Source organism: Balaenoptera ricei, chromosome 7 (assembly GCF_028023285.1).
Source record: "Balaenoptera ricei isolate mBalRic1 chromosome 7, mBalRic1.hap2, whole genome shotgun sequence".
Taxonomy (NCBI): domain Eukaryota; kingdom Metazoa; phylum Chordata; class Mammalia; order Artiodactyla; family Balaenopteridae; genus Balaenoptera; species Balaenoptera ricei.
This window is the reverse complement of record NC_082645.1, coordinates 120,114,697-120,130,608: the sequence shown is the minus strand read 5'-3', so window position 1 is coordinate 120,130,608 and position 15,912 is coordinate 120,114,697. Positions and strand designations below refer to the sequence as shown.

Here is a 15,912-nt window from a genome sequence, read left to right as displayed (position 1 = left end):
ACCGCAGGCCGGTCTCACCTATTATGACTATGGATTCAAATGTGCGTAATGAAACAGTCGCAGGCTGAATGCGTCAGCGACTCTTTGTGTGCATGTGTGTGTGTGTGTGTGTGTGTAACCCAGGAAGAGCAAGTCGGGTTTATCCTTAGAAAGCAAAGGCCAACTGGGGGACTTCCCTGGTGGTGCAGTGGTTAAGAATCTACCTGCCAGTGCAGGGGACACAGGTTCGAGCCCTGGTCCGGGAAGATCCCACATGCCGCGGAGCAACTAAGCCCGTGTGCCACAACTACTGAGCCTGCGCTCTAGAGCCCGCGAGCCACAGCTACTGAGCCAGTGTGCCACAACTACTGAAGCCCGCACGCCCTAGAGCCCGCATGCCGCAACTACTGAGCTCATACGCTGCAACTACTGAAGCCCGCCTGCTCTGGGGCCCGTGTGCTGCAACTGCTGAGCCCGCGGGCCTTGAGCCCGTGCTCCGCAACAAGAGAAGCCACCGCAGTGAGAAGCCCCCGCACCGCAGCAAAGAGTAGCCCCCGGTCGCCACAAGTAGAGAGAAAAGCCCACACGCAGCAATGAAGACCCAACACAGACCAAAAAAAAAAAGAAAGCAAAGGCCAACTAACCTGAGGAGGTCTGCTAAGTAACTCACCTATAATCCATGAAGGAACTAGGCAGGTTAACCGGTTAATAGAAAAACTTTCTGATCCACATCCGTGGATGCAGAAAGGGAGCTGGCAAAACCTGCCATCATTCACGGTAAGAATGTTTTTCAGGAAGCATTCAGCACTGTCTTTAGTGAAAGCAGGATAATATATACCACCTCTCCCCACCGGAGAAAGAAAAGCATCAGCTGAATTTCCTTTAAGACGTCAGGTCACTTTCTCTTTTCTCTAAGTCTCTTTCCTGAGCCCTCCTCCCTGCCCTCCATAATATTCTGTTCCTTAAAAGAAAGTCTGAAGCAAATGGGGGAAAATATTGATTGAGGTTTTATAAAACTGGTGTTGTTTGCACTGTTTTTCCATTTTCATATATTGCATGATAAAAATGATCAAAAAAAGAAAAAGGAAATTAATAAAAGCCAGTCTTTACCAGCTGGTGTGCAGTGGAGGTTGGTGGGGTCCACCGGTCCCCGGGCCTGTTCACGAAAACAGTTCATTTGTGCAGATTTTTCTCACTTAAGTATCAAATAAAGACCTTGTCACACATCAAGCCTCACACCCCCCTAGAAAAAAAAGAAATACATACATTTAAAAAGTTGGGGGAAGAAACCGAAGAAAAACAGTCAGCTGGTATTTATCCCAGGCTTGTTAGGGCTTCAAAGAGAGGAGAATTAGATATTTTCTGAAACTGCTTGAATATTGAGGAGTTTTCTCCATTCCCTGTGGCCAGGTCCCAGGCATTCCTGGCATGGAAGCTGCTCCAGGCTCTGGGGGCCTGGGGTGGAGGCCAGGGCTTGGTCCCGGGGGTGGGAGAGACAGTGACGTCAGCCCCGGGGCCAGGGCCCCGCTCTGCCCCGGGCAGCGTCCCGCACTCTCCCGAGGTGGGCAGCCCTGCAGGTGCGAGGCCACGTTCTAGTCCAGAGCTCCAGGGCTCAGGGAGTCGGCTCGGGGCTTAGAACCCAGGGCTTCGCCCAAGCCGGGCCTCGCCCCACCTCGCCTCGCTCATCAGAAGGATGGTCGGCATGGGACCTGCCGCCTGGCAGTGACCACAGAAATGCCCTGTCCTGAGGGGTGGTTCCACTTACGGGCTGTTTTTCCAGAATCTATGCACAGACTTCCTGAGGAACTGGGTTATGTCCGGCCCGTGAGTGGCCCGCTCTCACTCAGGGAGACCCCAGGACGAGGCAAAGTGCGTCTGTCGCAAGGCCCGACCTGCAGAGGGTCCAGGCAGAGGGGCTAGGATGAGGCGCCCCGTGCCAGGTGGTGAGGAGCTGGCATTGGCGGCCCTTGGGTGTTGAGTCTGGGCTCCCACTGGAGCCCTGAGCCCCCCGGAGGGCGAGGCCCCAGCCTCCGGTCCCCGGGTCTGGTCCGTGCCGCTGCGTGAGCCCAGAGCAGGTTGTGAGGGCGGCTTTTTGGCAGGGACAGGGACCGTGGGCCTCGGTGCCGGGCTGTCTTCACTCCTCTCTCTACGAGCAGCGCCCAGGGCGCTCACCTGCGAGGCGGGGAAGCAGCAGAGGAGGCTCGCGGGAAGTAAGGGGTTCCCAGCGGCGCCCCTGGGCTTTTCAGATGCCGTCCTGTCGCGGGAGGAGCACCCACGTCGGGTTATTTTGTGAGGTCCATATAAATTTAAGGCTTGCGCTCTGCATTCTTTTTCTCACTTTAATTTGGTATTGATTTGTAAGCCTTAAGATCGATTCAGCTTCTGTTTCTAATCAGAGTCACTTGTGGCTCTTCCTCGGCCACACATCAGTGCAGTGAAGACAGTCCGTTTCCCGGCGAAGTGCAGAAGCAGGTAACCCTGACGCGCAAGCTGTGCGGGCGAGCCGGGGGAGCGTTTTATTGGCTGCAGCCGGTAAACCTGTTTTCCGGAGGGCGCTCGCTTCACCATGGAAACACTCTCCCCGTCCGGAGCGTCCGTCTGGACCACTTCAGTGGCACACACTGTCCTGTGGTTCCTGCACACAGCTCTTCCGTGGCTTTGTGAAAAGGGGAAGAAAAGCTTGGGCAATTTGCCTCTCTACTTACGGGGGTGTTCAGTGCTTTTCAGAGCCTTTTTCTTGCTTTTTCTCTTCGTCGACTTTCAAAAAGGATGTCAGAAAAGGCCGCCGGGCCTGCAGCAAGGTTCTTTGAGAGAGCAGGGGACCCTTCGTGGAGGGTCGGGTGGAGGGAAGAGAGTTTGCGGGAGTGTGTGTCCTGGTCCAGACGTCCACTGATTTTTGCCCGAGGGATAGAAACCTCAAAGGCCTCCGGGTCGTGCCTCTTGAGCCTGTTGAGGGAGGGGGTGCAGAGGCGTCCAAAGTGTACAGTAGCCCTCAGCGTGTGGGCACGCCGACTGTCGGCTCTCGGGGAGGGTGGGCGGGGCTGGGGGCTCCACGGTGACCAGCGCTCTGTGCTGTGCTCTCTCCCGCAGTGGACGTGGCCTCGGCGCTGCCTTTGCCAGTGGCCCCCCCGGCGGTGCCCATGGACCTGCGCCTGGACCACCAGTTTCCGCTGCCCGCGACGGAGGCCGGCGTCCGGGAGAAGCAGCTGCAGCAGGAGCTCCTGGCCCTCAAGCAGAAGCAGCAGCTCCAGAGGCAGCTCCTCATCGCCGAGTTCCAGAGGCAGCACGAGCAGCTGTCCCGGCAGCACGAAGCCCAGCTCCACGAGCACATCAAAGTAAGTCGCCTGCCGTCCGCGCCTGGGAGCCCGCAGAGCCCGCACGCTCTTCGTGGCCCCGTGGTCCCCACGCTAAGGACCGTCCCTGATAACCAGCGGTAGCACTGAGATTGATGCACAGCCATATTGCTTGCTGGGCAGTTAACACCTGCGTGTCCAGCACTTGGGCACTGGTTGAGTAGATTGGGGCAGATGTGGCCAGTGGTGGGAACAGCATTTAAAGTCACGCTCTAGAAGCGTGCTTAAATTAGGGGAAATGCTTATCATCTGACTTCATCTACAAAGATAAGATATGTCCGTATATAGCAACGTTACCGGCAAGAAGAAACACCCGTGTTTGCAAATCATCTTTATTTACTTCTTGGGACTTGTCCGTCCACTCTCCATTCTTTCCACTTTTTATGATTTGAAAAAGATACTAATATTTACTTTTCCTTTAAATGGAATAAGAAAAAAACTAAGATTGTTTTTTGGTACCCACTCTCTGCATGTATTGAATCTGATCTCAGATTTTAAAAGTAAACATATTAGAAAGAAACATGCATTAGTGATGCATGGAGAAGTCACGTCATGTGGTTGAGGGACCAGTTATGACGTCCGTGATCATAACGCGTGCTCACTGCACTTGGAAACATGGAGAGCAACGCTGTCCAATAGAAATGTGTATATATTAAAATTACGTGGGTAATTTTACATTTTCTGTAGCCACCTTAAAACACCAAAAGAAACCAGATTGTGTAAGTTATTGATTGCTATCTAACAAATTACCCACAAGCTTTTTAGCTGCTTAAAATAACAAGCGTGTACTATCTGATGGCTTCTGCGGGTCAGGAATAACAATAACAAGTGTACTATCTGATGGCTTCTGCGGGTCAGGAATAACAATAACAAGTGTGTACTATCTGATGGCTTCTGCGGGTCAGGAATAACAATAACAAGTCTACTATCTGATGGCTTCTGCGGGTCAGGAACCCAGGAGCAGCCTCACTGCTGGCTGTGTCTCAGGGTCTCTCGTGAGGTGCTGCTGAGCTGCCAGTCAGGGCTGTGGTCTCATCTGAGGGCTGGGTGGGGCTGCAGGACCCACTTCCCAGCTGACGTCCATGGTTGTGGGCAGGAGGCCTCAGGTCCTCCTCACGTGGGCCTCTAACAGCAGCTTCCCCGAAGTGGGCACCCGAGATCCAAGTGACCAAGAAGGAGAGGCCTTGGTGTCTTCTGGCCAAATCTTGGAAGTGACATCCCCCAACCCTGCTACCTTATTCTACTGTCATATGACCAACCCTCCCAGGAGGGGCCCAGACAAGGGGTGAACACCAGGAGGCAGGAATCTTTGGGGTCATTGGGAACCTGGCTGCACAAGGTAAACTAACTTTGATGTATTTTATTTAACCTCATATTTCTAAAATATTATTTCAACCTGTGATCCGTATAAATAGTTTTGTTCACGCTGAGTCTTAGTGAAGCATCGCAGACCAGACACGCAGAGCACATCTCCCTTTGGACCAGCTGCACTGCGGCCACATGTGGTTAGTGGCTACTGGACCGGACAGCAGGGATGTGGAGAATTAAAAGCCCACACGCTTCTGAGATGCCCTTTCCATAGAGACCAACACCGCCTATGGCTGGACGTCGCTGAGGCCGGCCTTGGCTTCCTCGTTAGCCTGCGCCCAGATGGTGTGTGCGCACTGGGGCCATGCAGAGTAACCAACCGAGCACTGTCTGTTTCTGCCTCTGGCCAGCTGAGAGCTGCGCCCGAGGCCGTGGGTCTTGGCAGTTTTGTTGCTGCCGCTGCTGCCTTTTGCCCTGACCCCGCGGGGCTTCTGAGGTTGGCAGTGGACAGACCAAGGAGAGAACACTCTCCAGAGCTGCTGGAAGTCCAGGCCTCATGGCTTTGGCTGTAGATTCTGAGCCAGCGAGCGCTCCTGCCTAACTGAGAGGTCACCTGTCTCCACGGAGACGCCCCAGCGGCCATCGTGGTCCTCTGCTATTTAATAAGCGCTCTTTGAGTTTGGGGTGGGGTGGTCGAGGGTCCACGAGAGCGAGCGCGGTGCACTTTGCTCCCCTGATGCGAAGCGCCTTTTCCTCCTGGCTGTTGGGAGGAGAGGGAGGCCCCGTGGGATGCTCCGTGGGAGGCAGCCTGGACCTGCCCTGCCGGTGGGGAAGCCAGCGCCTTGCTCACGGCTGCTGCTCTGTGCGGTGCGGGGGAAACGCGGATGCGGGGATGGCGGGGGGATGGGGTGGGTGGGGCTTCCCGCTGAGGCCCCGCCCCGAGGGTCTTTGGCTGTGAGCAGCGCCCGACGAGGTGCCTGCCTTTCAGTACTGACAAGAGACCCCCCCCCCACAGGCCGCCTCTTTCCTTTTGTCTTTGAAGCTGCAGCCTCACATTTCTGTGACCCCTGAAAGCAATTTAGAAGCTCAGCCTTGGCTCTCTCCCGACCAGTAGCGCTGCTCGCCCACGCGGAGCGAGTTCCTCTCCTCCTCGCCAGCCGGCGTTTTGAACTTTGGCCATCACCGTCCCGTATCTTGGTCTCATCTCAGAAGCCTGAAGGATCACTGCAGTCTTGTGTCTTCCCGGTCCTCTCAGATACGCCCCGCTTTACCCGGGCTCCTGGCGACCAGGGGGCCCGCACTGCCCTTCATCTTGGGAGGTGAAGCCCTGTGTGTGCCCCTCCCCCCCGTAGGTCACGCATCCACGTGCCTACCTGGTAACGGGCAGCTGCCCACCTCTGGCGTCTGCGGGCCGGCACGGCGCCTGGCTGAAGAAGGAACTCGGGATTTGCACTTCTCTCTCTGTTTTCACTCCCCCTTGCACCCTCGTTGTCACTCAAACAGCCCCTGATTGAGAGACTATACTGGAAACTGGCGATGGTGGGTTTTGTGCTGACCAGGATTAAGGAGGACGCTAGTTGCTTCTGTTCTCGTGTCTGTGTCGGTTGAGTCTGTAGCTTTTACAAGAAAAACATGAGAAATTGAGACATCAACAACCTCTCGTAGGTGAGGGGTTGCACAAATAAGCAAGAAACATCAGGAACACTCTTGAGCCCGGTTGGTGCTTCCCCCTCAGGGCGAGACCGGGCTTCCCGCTGTCCCGGGGCCTCGGCCTGGCGTGGGCCTTGTCTCCCTGACCCCCAGTTTCTCTCCTCCTCTGGTGCTCCAGGAGTTAGTGTCACCTCTTTGAGATGGAACAGTCTCCCTCCTGGGTCCTCCTGTCAGCACCTGCGCAGAGAGGGCCCGGAAGTCAGGGGTACCCCGAGCTCCCCCTGACCCACAGGCTGGGTGCTCCCAGAGATGGTGGGAGCCCCAGAAACGCAGCTCAGGAAGCATCTCAAGGTTGCATGCTCTCTGCATTTTAATCGTTTGTTGTTTCTCCATTTAAAATGGAGATCATTCGTCTAAAGCCATTTAAACTATGTAATTGTATCATACCATCAGTTGGCTTCTGTTTTGATGATTTACGCTCTCTTCACAAGGTATCATATTGTTAGTGACATTTGGCAGTGGTGTTTGTCAGATGGATTTCTTGAGCACACAATCGAATTAGTGTCATTAAATCATCAGTGAATTTGAATAGGATTTTATAGTTAAAAAGAGAATAATTTTTAAAATGTAACTAAAATTGTTAACCCTGGGTAAAGAAGATCTTTCCTGGGGTTTCGACACTCAGTGTTGCACTTGTACTAGGCGCAGTGTGTTTGTTGGTCATGGCTGAATCAGGAGCCCCGTTCCCCTTTCTGTCCTGCGCAGTTAGTTTTCTTCTCCCCAGAATGGGGTCCAGGCAGCATGGTCACTGAGGCCCAGGGCTGTGAGAGTAGTGAGTGTGGTGTCGGTGGGTGTTTTTGTCAGCTGGGATAGCCTAGGTGATCACCTGGCAAATGTAGCATTACCTAGATTTGCTGCTTTGGGGGTTTGTTGTGTGTCATTTTTAATTTTTTAAAATTTTATCAAGGGAATCCCTATTTCCAATGTTTCTAATGGAAATGTAGTACAGTGTCAACAAGCAGAAGCGGTCCCTCCCTGCTCTCCCATCTGCTGCCCAGCCCCAGGTCTCTGCTGGCTTCTGCTCCCTGTTTGTAGATTGTCGGCTTCGTCCTTGCATTAAAGATCCCATGGGGTGATTATTTCCCGCTTGCTGGAGAGACTAGGCTTTCGCCCTCCATCTCCGGCCCCCCCCTACACACACATACACTGCCACTTTTCGGGTGCTTCATATACTGAGACCATCCTTCTGATTAAAGAACCATCAGGGGCTCCATTCTTGTGTCTGTGTGGGTGCCTATTGCCGACACACACCATGCAATGGCTTCATGACCTCTCTGATACAGCTCTTAGCTTTCCCTGGAGTTAGCGATTTCCTCCCTTCCTATTGGCTGAGTTCCCTATGCTCCAATGCAAATCCAGTCCCACAGTCTGAGAAACCTGTAAGCTCTTCTCACTGTGGGCAAACTCTGGTGATCATGGCTACAGTTTCAGTCTTGTACTGCAGACTATCTTTAAGTATAATGATGTAGTAACATGATTTTTGCATTTCAAAGTATCTGAAATATGAATCTGTTATATCTCTAAATCAGGATCAATGGTTTAAATATTTGCTTTATGCAAAAAGGAAAACAATTACAGGATATAAGCCAGCACAAAGTCCTTCCTGCTTGAGTGGTGATGGCCACTATTTTATAAGACCACAAAGATTCTGTTACATGAGTGTCTCAGTCAGCTTTGGCTGCATAACAAACGACCCCAAATATAGTGCTTACTACAGCAGTCATTTGTTTGTGGAGGGTTGTCTGGGCTCTCTCTCGTGCTCCTGTCATCAGCTGTGAGCTGCCCAGTGACGGGGTGACCTGGAGTAAGTAACCTCACTTCCAGGCTGGTGCTTGGCAGCTGGATTATCTGCTGGTTTCTGAGTTCCAAGCTCAGCAAGAGGGCAAGAGTGGTTTAAGCCTCCATGTAAGTCATGGAAGCTGTTGCCTCGCTGGCCAAGGCAAGTCTGAAGGTCAGGGTGAGAGCTCGTATGGGAATGCACCCGGAGGAATGGATACTGCAGGGCTGTGACAGACCGGGCCTGGAGTGCAGTCATCTTCTCCAGGAGGGATCCTCACCCTAGTCCAGGGACGGCGGGAGAGGGCGTGGTAACCGTGATTTTGACAAGAGTCGGGGTGCACATGAGGGGGGCTCAGGGGTAGGGAGACAGTGAGAAGTCGGGGTGCACCGTGAAGAGAGGAGGAAGGGGACAGGGCTGTGGGCCTGGATGCTGGGAGCCCCCCGTGCAAGCCAGAATCCCTTGGCCGCCTTCTGAAGGTTCTGGGTTCAGGCATGCCGCCCCTTGACCTCCGTCCGTGGCAGTGATGTTTCCATAAATGTGTGGTTTTTTGCTGTTTGGCAAATACTGACAATTTTGTATTGGGAACGTATCGAATATTCCATTTCACTGATGGAGACGTGGTGAGCAGTTGAGTAGAACGCGACGCTGACCGTGCCGTCTGGGCTGTGCCTCTGGGGTGCTGCCGCGTCTCATCTCCAGAGTTCTGCATCTTCCAAAGTTCTGATGACAAACCTGCTCTCCAGTCCTTCCTGCAGGCTTTGTTCATGTGAATCCGTGTCTCCTAAAAAGCACCGTTCCTCTTCGCGGTTCCGAGAGGAGTGGGAGTGAATGCCTGTGTCCACTCAGCCACGCTCACCCACACGTCTGACCTCCTCATTAACCGTCTGCTCGCAGCGTCCTCCCCACAGGTCTCCCTGGAGCCACCTGCACCCCGGGAGGAACACCTGCGTAGGTAAACGGGAGGAGGAGGGGGAAGGTCCCGGGCCCCCGGACTCCCCAAGGCTTGTGTACAAGAGAGGAGCAGGGCCCTGCTATTTGCATCCCAGACAGTGTCGTTTTTCACGAGGAATGTTTTCATCATGATCTCTTTCTGATCGCCACAGTCATTAATGTTAATTATTGAATAATTGCAAATCACAGAGAAGATGTGATTCCAGCGCTGTTAGCTAGGAAAGCCGTTGCATTTTGGAGTGGATTCCCGTAACCTTATATTATGTAAATTGTGCATGTGTGTACCTGTAGTTTTATGGAATTGGGATTATACTGACATGTGGTTTTTATTTACTGTATTGTTAACATTTCCCTTTACCGTTACATACACTTCAAAAGCATGATTTTAACGGTTTTATTGTAGTCTTACAATGAACCCCAATGAACTTAAATAAGCACTAATAGTTGAAGAGTTGAACATTAAGGTCATTTCCAGTTTTTCTTCTGTTTTTAGTGTCCTCGTTCATGAATCACATGCCTTTGTCTAAACAAAACAGAAATGGTATTGCTGACCCAAGATAAGTCCTTTTCTGTGGCCTTTGTTTGTTGCCAGGTTTCTTTCCAAAAGCTACACCAGGTCCTGGGTATGCATGTGTCTCTCTGTCTCTCTCTCTCTCTTTCTCTCTGTCTCTCACACACACACCCGCCTTGCTCATTCCGAGAGCAGAATAGTAAAGCAGCAGTAACCACGACAGCCATCACTTGCTGACCTGTCCTGGGTGGTAGCTGCCTCTGTGGGGCGCTGCAGGGCACCCTCTCTCCCACCCACAGCCTGCTGCGCGGGTCGCTACCCGCCCCCCGTTTTCCCTCTTCCATGGCCCGCACACAGCGGGCTGGCCGAGCAATGACTGCCCTCCCAGAGGAGAGGGGCCAGGGCTGACCCCGCAGTCTGATGCATTAGTGGAACTTGTTCACATCCTATTTTGATTCTGTCTCATGTCGTGCCTGCATTTCCTTGATTGTGGTTCGCCATATTTCTATACACTTGCTGCATTTCTTCTACCAATTATCATTTTCTTTGCTGTTTTTCTATTGCAATGCTTGTCTTTTTCTCATCAGTATATGAGTGTTCTTTATAAATTAAGGGCGTTATTTCAACGTCTGTTATATTTTGTCAATTATCTACTTGGCCTCGCCTCATTCACGAAGCAAAGCAGTTTTCTAAACGATTTAAAAAATGCCAGCTCTGTCCCATAATCAGCGCATATTTATCTGGCCGAGTCTGTCTCCGGCCCCCTCTGTTCCTCATACCAGCCCCGCCCAGTGTCAGCAGGAGCCTGTGCTCATGTTACAGGATCCGACTGTGCAGGTCTCCACTCCCCACACATTTGTTCTTCATTTTTAATTCCCTCAGTTTGTCTCCGGGTGAGCTTTTATTTTTCCAGGTGAGCAGCAGAATCATTTCTCATAACGTCCCCCAAAGTTGCTCTGGAAACTTAACTGAAGTTGCAGCAAGTTAATAAATCAGCAGGACATCTACTAATAACTTTCTAATTCAGGAATATGGAATTACCACCTGTGATTTGAGGCTTCTTGTATCCTTAAGAAAAGTCTTGTTTTATTTTCTTCATATAAGGGCTGTAGATTTTATATTTAACTATTCTTGGGTATTTTATATATTTTCTCCTGTTATGAATAGAATGTTTCTTCATTTTATTCTCTACTTGGTCACTGTCAGTGTAGAGCTCTTGATTTCATTATTATTTGTTAGCCAACCAATGTCTAGAATTTTCTTCTTAGTCCTAAGAAATTTGTAATTGGTTATTTCATGTTCTCTAAGTAGACAATAATGTCATCTGCAAATTATAATTGTTTCCTCCCTTTTGGTCTCGATGCATTGACTAAAACTTCCGTAACCATGTTGGGATCTTGGAAAGTTATCTGTAACAGCACGTGCGTGAGGGGCCCTGCCCACACCATGGACTGCGGTTGTGTGGCCGAGGCTAGACCCTGGGTGAGGGCTTGCCCTGGGTGTGAGGCTTGCAGGAGAGCTAGGCAAAGCCGGGCCTCTCCTCCCTGTGCTGGGGTCTCCCTCAGGGTTGCATGGGAAGCACCCTCTCCAGGCCTGTAACCATTTTCCTGTGGTGTCAAGTCAGGCAGCCACACTCCCGGGCTGCAGAGGTAAATAAAGCAGGTGAATCCCCAAGGACAAAAGGCCTTTCCTGGGTCCTGTGTGGAGAGACCTGGCCTTTTTCTCTTAGAAGAGCTTGTTGGCAGGGTCGGTGCCGGACACAGTTTAATCATCACCTGAGCTATTTGGTAGTTTTCTAGCACTCATCAGGATTCTGATCGTTTTCATCACAGGTGAGTTTGCCCGTTTCCTTTGCCGATGCAGGCTGCTCTCTCCTGATGCCCGTCAGGTAGGATGGGGAGCGTGGAGGAGAAGCCAGGCTCTGCCTTCGTCCCCAGCAGCCGCCCAGGGACCCCGAGGGCCTGGGGCACACACAGGGACCTTGCTCGTCCTCAGTCTCAGGGCTGTGCTCGTTCTCACCCGACGGAGCCCAGGGAGAGGTGGCTGCTCGTTTTTTTCCCTTTTCTTTATGGAAAATACTTAGTTTTTCCCTTACTCATTTTTTTTATTGTGGTAAAATTCATATAACATAAAACTCATCACTTGACCATTTTAAAGTGTACAATTCGATGACATTTAGTACATTTACAATATGGTACAACCATCACCGCTGTCTGGTTCCAAACCATTCTCATCACCCCATGAAGAACCCCTGCGCTGATATCCAAGAGTTATGCCCCATTTCCACCCCACCCCCTGCCCCCCATAGCGCCTGCAACACTCATCTGCCTTCTTCTCTGAATTTGCCTGTTCTGGACATTTTATATAAATGTAATCATACAATAATGCGTAGCTTTTGCGTCTGACTTCTGTCATAACATTTTCGAGGTTCTTCCACGTCATAGCATGTGTCAGTACTTTATTCTTTTTTATAGCTGAATATTCCATTGTATGAATGTACCCTAATTTGTTTACCCATTCATCTATTGATGGACATTTGGGTTGTTTCCACCTTTTGGCGTTTGTGAATAGTGCTGCAGTGAACATCAGTGAACAAGTTAGCTTTAAGCAACTGTTTTCAATTCTTTGGGGTATATACGTGGGAGCCGAATTGCTGGGCCGTAAGATAACTCGGCGTTTAACTCTGAGGAACCACTAAACCGCTAACTCACTTTTTTTTTAATCTCAGTAAATATACATAACGTAAAACTTGCCATCTTATCCATCTTTAAGTGTGCAGTTCAGTGACATTAAGTCCATTCACATTGTTGGGCAATTATCGCCAACATCCATCTCCAGAACTTTTTCGTCCTCTCAAAAATGAAGCTCTGTCGAACAAACGTGTGGACACCAAGGGGGGAAAGTGGCGGGTGGTGGGGGTGGTGTGGGATGAATTGGGCGATTGGGATTGACAGTATGCACTGATGGGTATAAAATGGATGACTAATAAGGACCTGCTGTATAAAAAAATAAATAAAATAGAATTAAAAAATTAAAAAACAAAATGAAGCTCTGTCCCCATTCAACACTCCCCCAGCCCCTCCTGCCCCAGGCCCTCCTCCCCAGCAACCACCATTCTACTTACCGTCTCTGTAATGACTGCTCTAGGGACCTCATATGAGTGGCATCATACAGTACGTGTCTAGAACAGCCATTCTTTTTTATCTTTTTTTTTTTATTATTGATTTATTTATTTGGCTGTGTTGGATCTTCGTTGCTGCGTGCGGGCTTTCTCTAGTTGCGATGAGAGGGGCTACTCTTCGTTGCAGTGCGCGGGCTTCTCATTGCGGTGGCTTCTCTTGTTGCAGAGCACGGGCTCTAGGTGCGCGGGCTTCAGTAGTTGTGGCACATGGGCTTCAGTAGTTGTGGCTCGCGGGCTGTAGAGCGCAGGCTCGGTAGTTGTGGCGCACGGGCTTAGCTGCTCCGTGGCATATGGGATCTTCCCAGACCAGGGCTCGAACCCGTGTCCCCTGCATTGGCAGGCAGATTCTTAACCACTGCGCCACCAGGGAAGCCCTAGAACAGCCATTCTTAATGTGGGTTTAATGATAAATTTCAAGGGTTTGGTGGTCAGGGTTACGTGCCCGCAGTGGGCTTCCTAAGGCAGGCCACGTTATCTGGCAGGCACAGTCATCAGCACATGGCTCTGTTTTTAGACCTTCTGTGTGCACGCCGATGGCCTTGTCCACAGTGCGCATCAGGGTGCGAATGCAAGACAGAATCGTCCAGAACCAGGGGCGCCACTGCTGCTGCCCTTTCCCGTGGCTGGCCACACGCCTGCACTGGGGACCCCTGAACCCAGACTTTCCTCTCAGTTACTTAGCTGATTTTACGTATGTACATAAAGTACTCAAATGAATAGAAACAAATCGAGTGGGCAAAAATCAGGATCACCCTATCTTTGTGAGAATATTATGTTCCACACGTTAGATGATGCCATTAAGTGGGAAAAAAATGAAATAGCTCCATTTAATTCTCTGATGTTTCCAGGGCTAGGAGAATGGGCAGCAAGCAAATCCGTCTTTGGGCTTTTCTAAGAACGTGAACCTTTGAAGATGGATCTTGATAAGTAAACTGATGGTTAAATGTGAACACAGAAGGAATTGACCTTAGATTTAACCATCAGTCATTCTGTTGTGTTTCTAATAAAAAAAGGCAGAAGTGAGCTGGGGTAGTGAACCTCCTCTAAACCTCTTACAGACCAAATGGAGGGGGGTAGTGAGAAATCACGGGGGGGCCCCAGCCCCCAGGAGTGTCCAGGAAGAGACGTCCTCTACACACATTCTCTCCCAGTGGCCAGGGCGCGGGGTCCCCAAGGCCAGCTTGTTGGCACTCCATGCTTCTGGAAGCCTCTGTCCTGCTGTTTGGCACTGATGCCTCTGGGAAGGGTATGCAGAGGGAGGGTACAAACGTGTGTGAAGAGGGAGGGCCGAGCTGGGGCTGGGGTGCCCCAGGTCTGGTGAGGAACAGCAGGGGCCGGTGTGGGGGACCCCAAGCGCATGGCTGACCGCCAGCACTCACCTCGACTCTCTCCGTGGCCCGGCCTGTGTGCCCCCTGGGACGTACCTGTCTGGGGTTCTGATCAACGGTTCTCATCAGCCTTTGTTCCACTTACTAACAGCACTCTGAGCCCAGCCGTTGCTTTTTGTCAATTTCCAGTACTTACTTGTGGATTTTGGCTGTGACTGTGGCTCCATCGTGGAGAGGAGACACGAATCTTCAGAGAACGTGCTTCCGGGAGGGGTTTTAGGCAGGTCCGTCCTGCCGGGACCGGGAGCCCATGGGTTCACGGGCTGTGAGTGGGCGAGGAACCTGGGACGCTCCCGGCGTGGATACCACCCCCGCCGTGGCTCCGAAGCAGCCAGAGTCCAAAGTCGGGGCTGAATCCCGGTACCCTGGCGCTACAGCCTCCCGTCTACACTGCACGGCGGGGACCGGTCCTGACACGTCTGTCTGGCAAGTGCCATCCTGGGAGACGGGGGCTCACCTTCCACGGTTCCTGCTTGTGGACCGGACTGCAGGCCCCATCCTTTGGGCAGGTCTCCTCAGAATGAATCGCTTCAGATGAAAAATACTGTGTGCACATTACACTTTTTTTTTTTTTTAGTTATTTATTAATTTATTTATTTTTGGCTGTGTTGGGTCTTCGTTTCTGTGCGAGGGCTTTCTCTAGTTGCGGCGAGCGGGGGCCACTCCTCATCGCGGTGCGCGGGCCTCTCACTATCGTGGCCTCTCTTGCTGCGGAGCACAGGCTCCAGACGCGCAGGCTCAGCAGTTGTGGCTCACGGGCTTAGTTGCTCCGCGGCATGTGGGATCTTCCCAGACCAGGGCTCGAACCCGTGTCCCCTGCATTGGCAGGCGGATTCTCAACCACTGCGCCACCAGGGAAGTCCACATTACACATTTTAAAGCATCTTGCCGGGTCGCCCTCTGGAAGAGTTCCTGCTCCTTCCAAAGCTGTATTCAGCCTGGATGTCCCTTTCCCAGGTCTCGCAGGGTGTTTCCAGTCTAATGGGCAAAAACTAAAAGCGATCTCCACTCTTTTATTTGCATGTCCTTTTTTACTGAAGGCTGAATTTTTGTACATTTGTGTGTGTGTGTGTGTGTGTGTGTGTGTGTGTAAGTATAAAATCTCTTGGTGTGATTCGTGCTGTCTCCGTGGACAGGAGAGAGCTTGAAGAGCTGTTTAGTTAAGCGTGTGACTCTTTTCCTTGCAGGGAAACGGATAACATTGAAAGGAACCTGGTTTTACGGCACTGGGAGCCAGGCCGTCGTGTTTACTCTCTTTATTACCTGTCCCAGGTAGCTGGAGAGATGTCACCTGGGGCCCCAGCTTCCGGGTCACCTGAGGCAACTTTTAATGAGCCTGCAGGACGCGCTTAGGTTGCCATAACCCTGGTACCTGGGAAAGCGCGTGGCAGCCAAAAGCCCTGCGTCATCCCTGAACCTGTCTGTGCCTAATTCACGGGCTTACGGTCAGGAATTGCTCATAAACCCGGCACTTTGGGTTTCTAGGAAGTTGTTTATGGGCAGGTGGATGGCCTTGTTTGACCTGCTGCCCCAGGGGGCGTTGATGGCCACTCCGGCTGCCATGCAGGGCCCGGCTTTTCCTTTGCCACCAAGCATTCGTGGCACACGAGAGTGTCGTGCTTTATAAGGCGTCCTGCTCACCTTTGACTGTGCCCTCTGTGCTGTAGGCTGCCTGCAGTTGTAGAAGAGAAGGGTCGTTTTGTGTATTTCCAAAGGTGGCAGCTGCAGAAGTTTGTTCTACAAAGAAAACT

The 15,912-nt window shown here is 51.6% G+C and overlaps 1 protein-coding gene across 8 annotated transcripts in view; it reads left to right on the top strand.

The window, feature by feature from the left end:
- HDAC4 (histone deacetylase 4) overlaps positions 1 to 15,912 on the top strand; it is a 291,082-nt gene that overhangs the window by 177,180 nt on the left and 97,990 nt on the right. For all 8 annotated transcript variants that reach the window (XM_059929089.1, XM_059929090.1, XM_059929091.1 and 5 more), the window contains one exon: positions 3,070 to 3,314. In XM_059929089.1, coding sequence (XP_059785072.1) covers positions 3,070 to 3,314 — 245 coding nt within the window. The remainder of the gene's footprint in view (positions 1 to 3,069; positions 3,315 to 15,912) is intronic.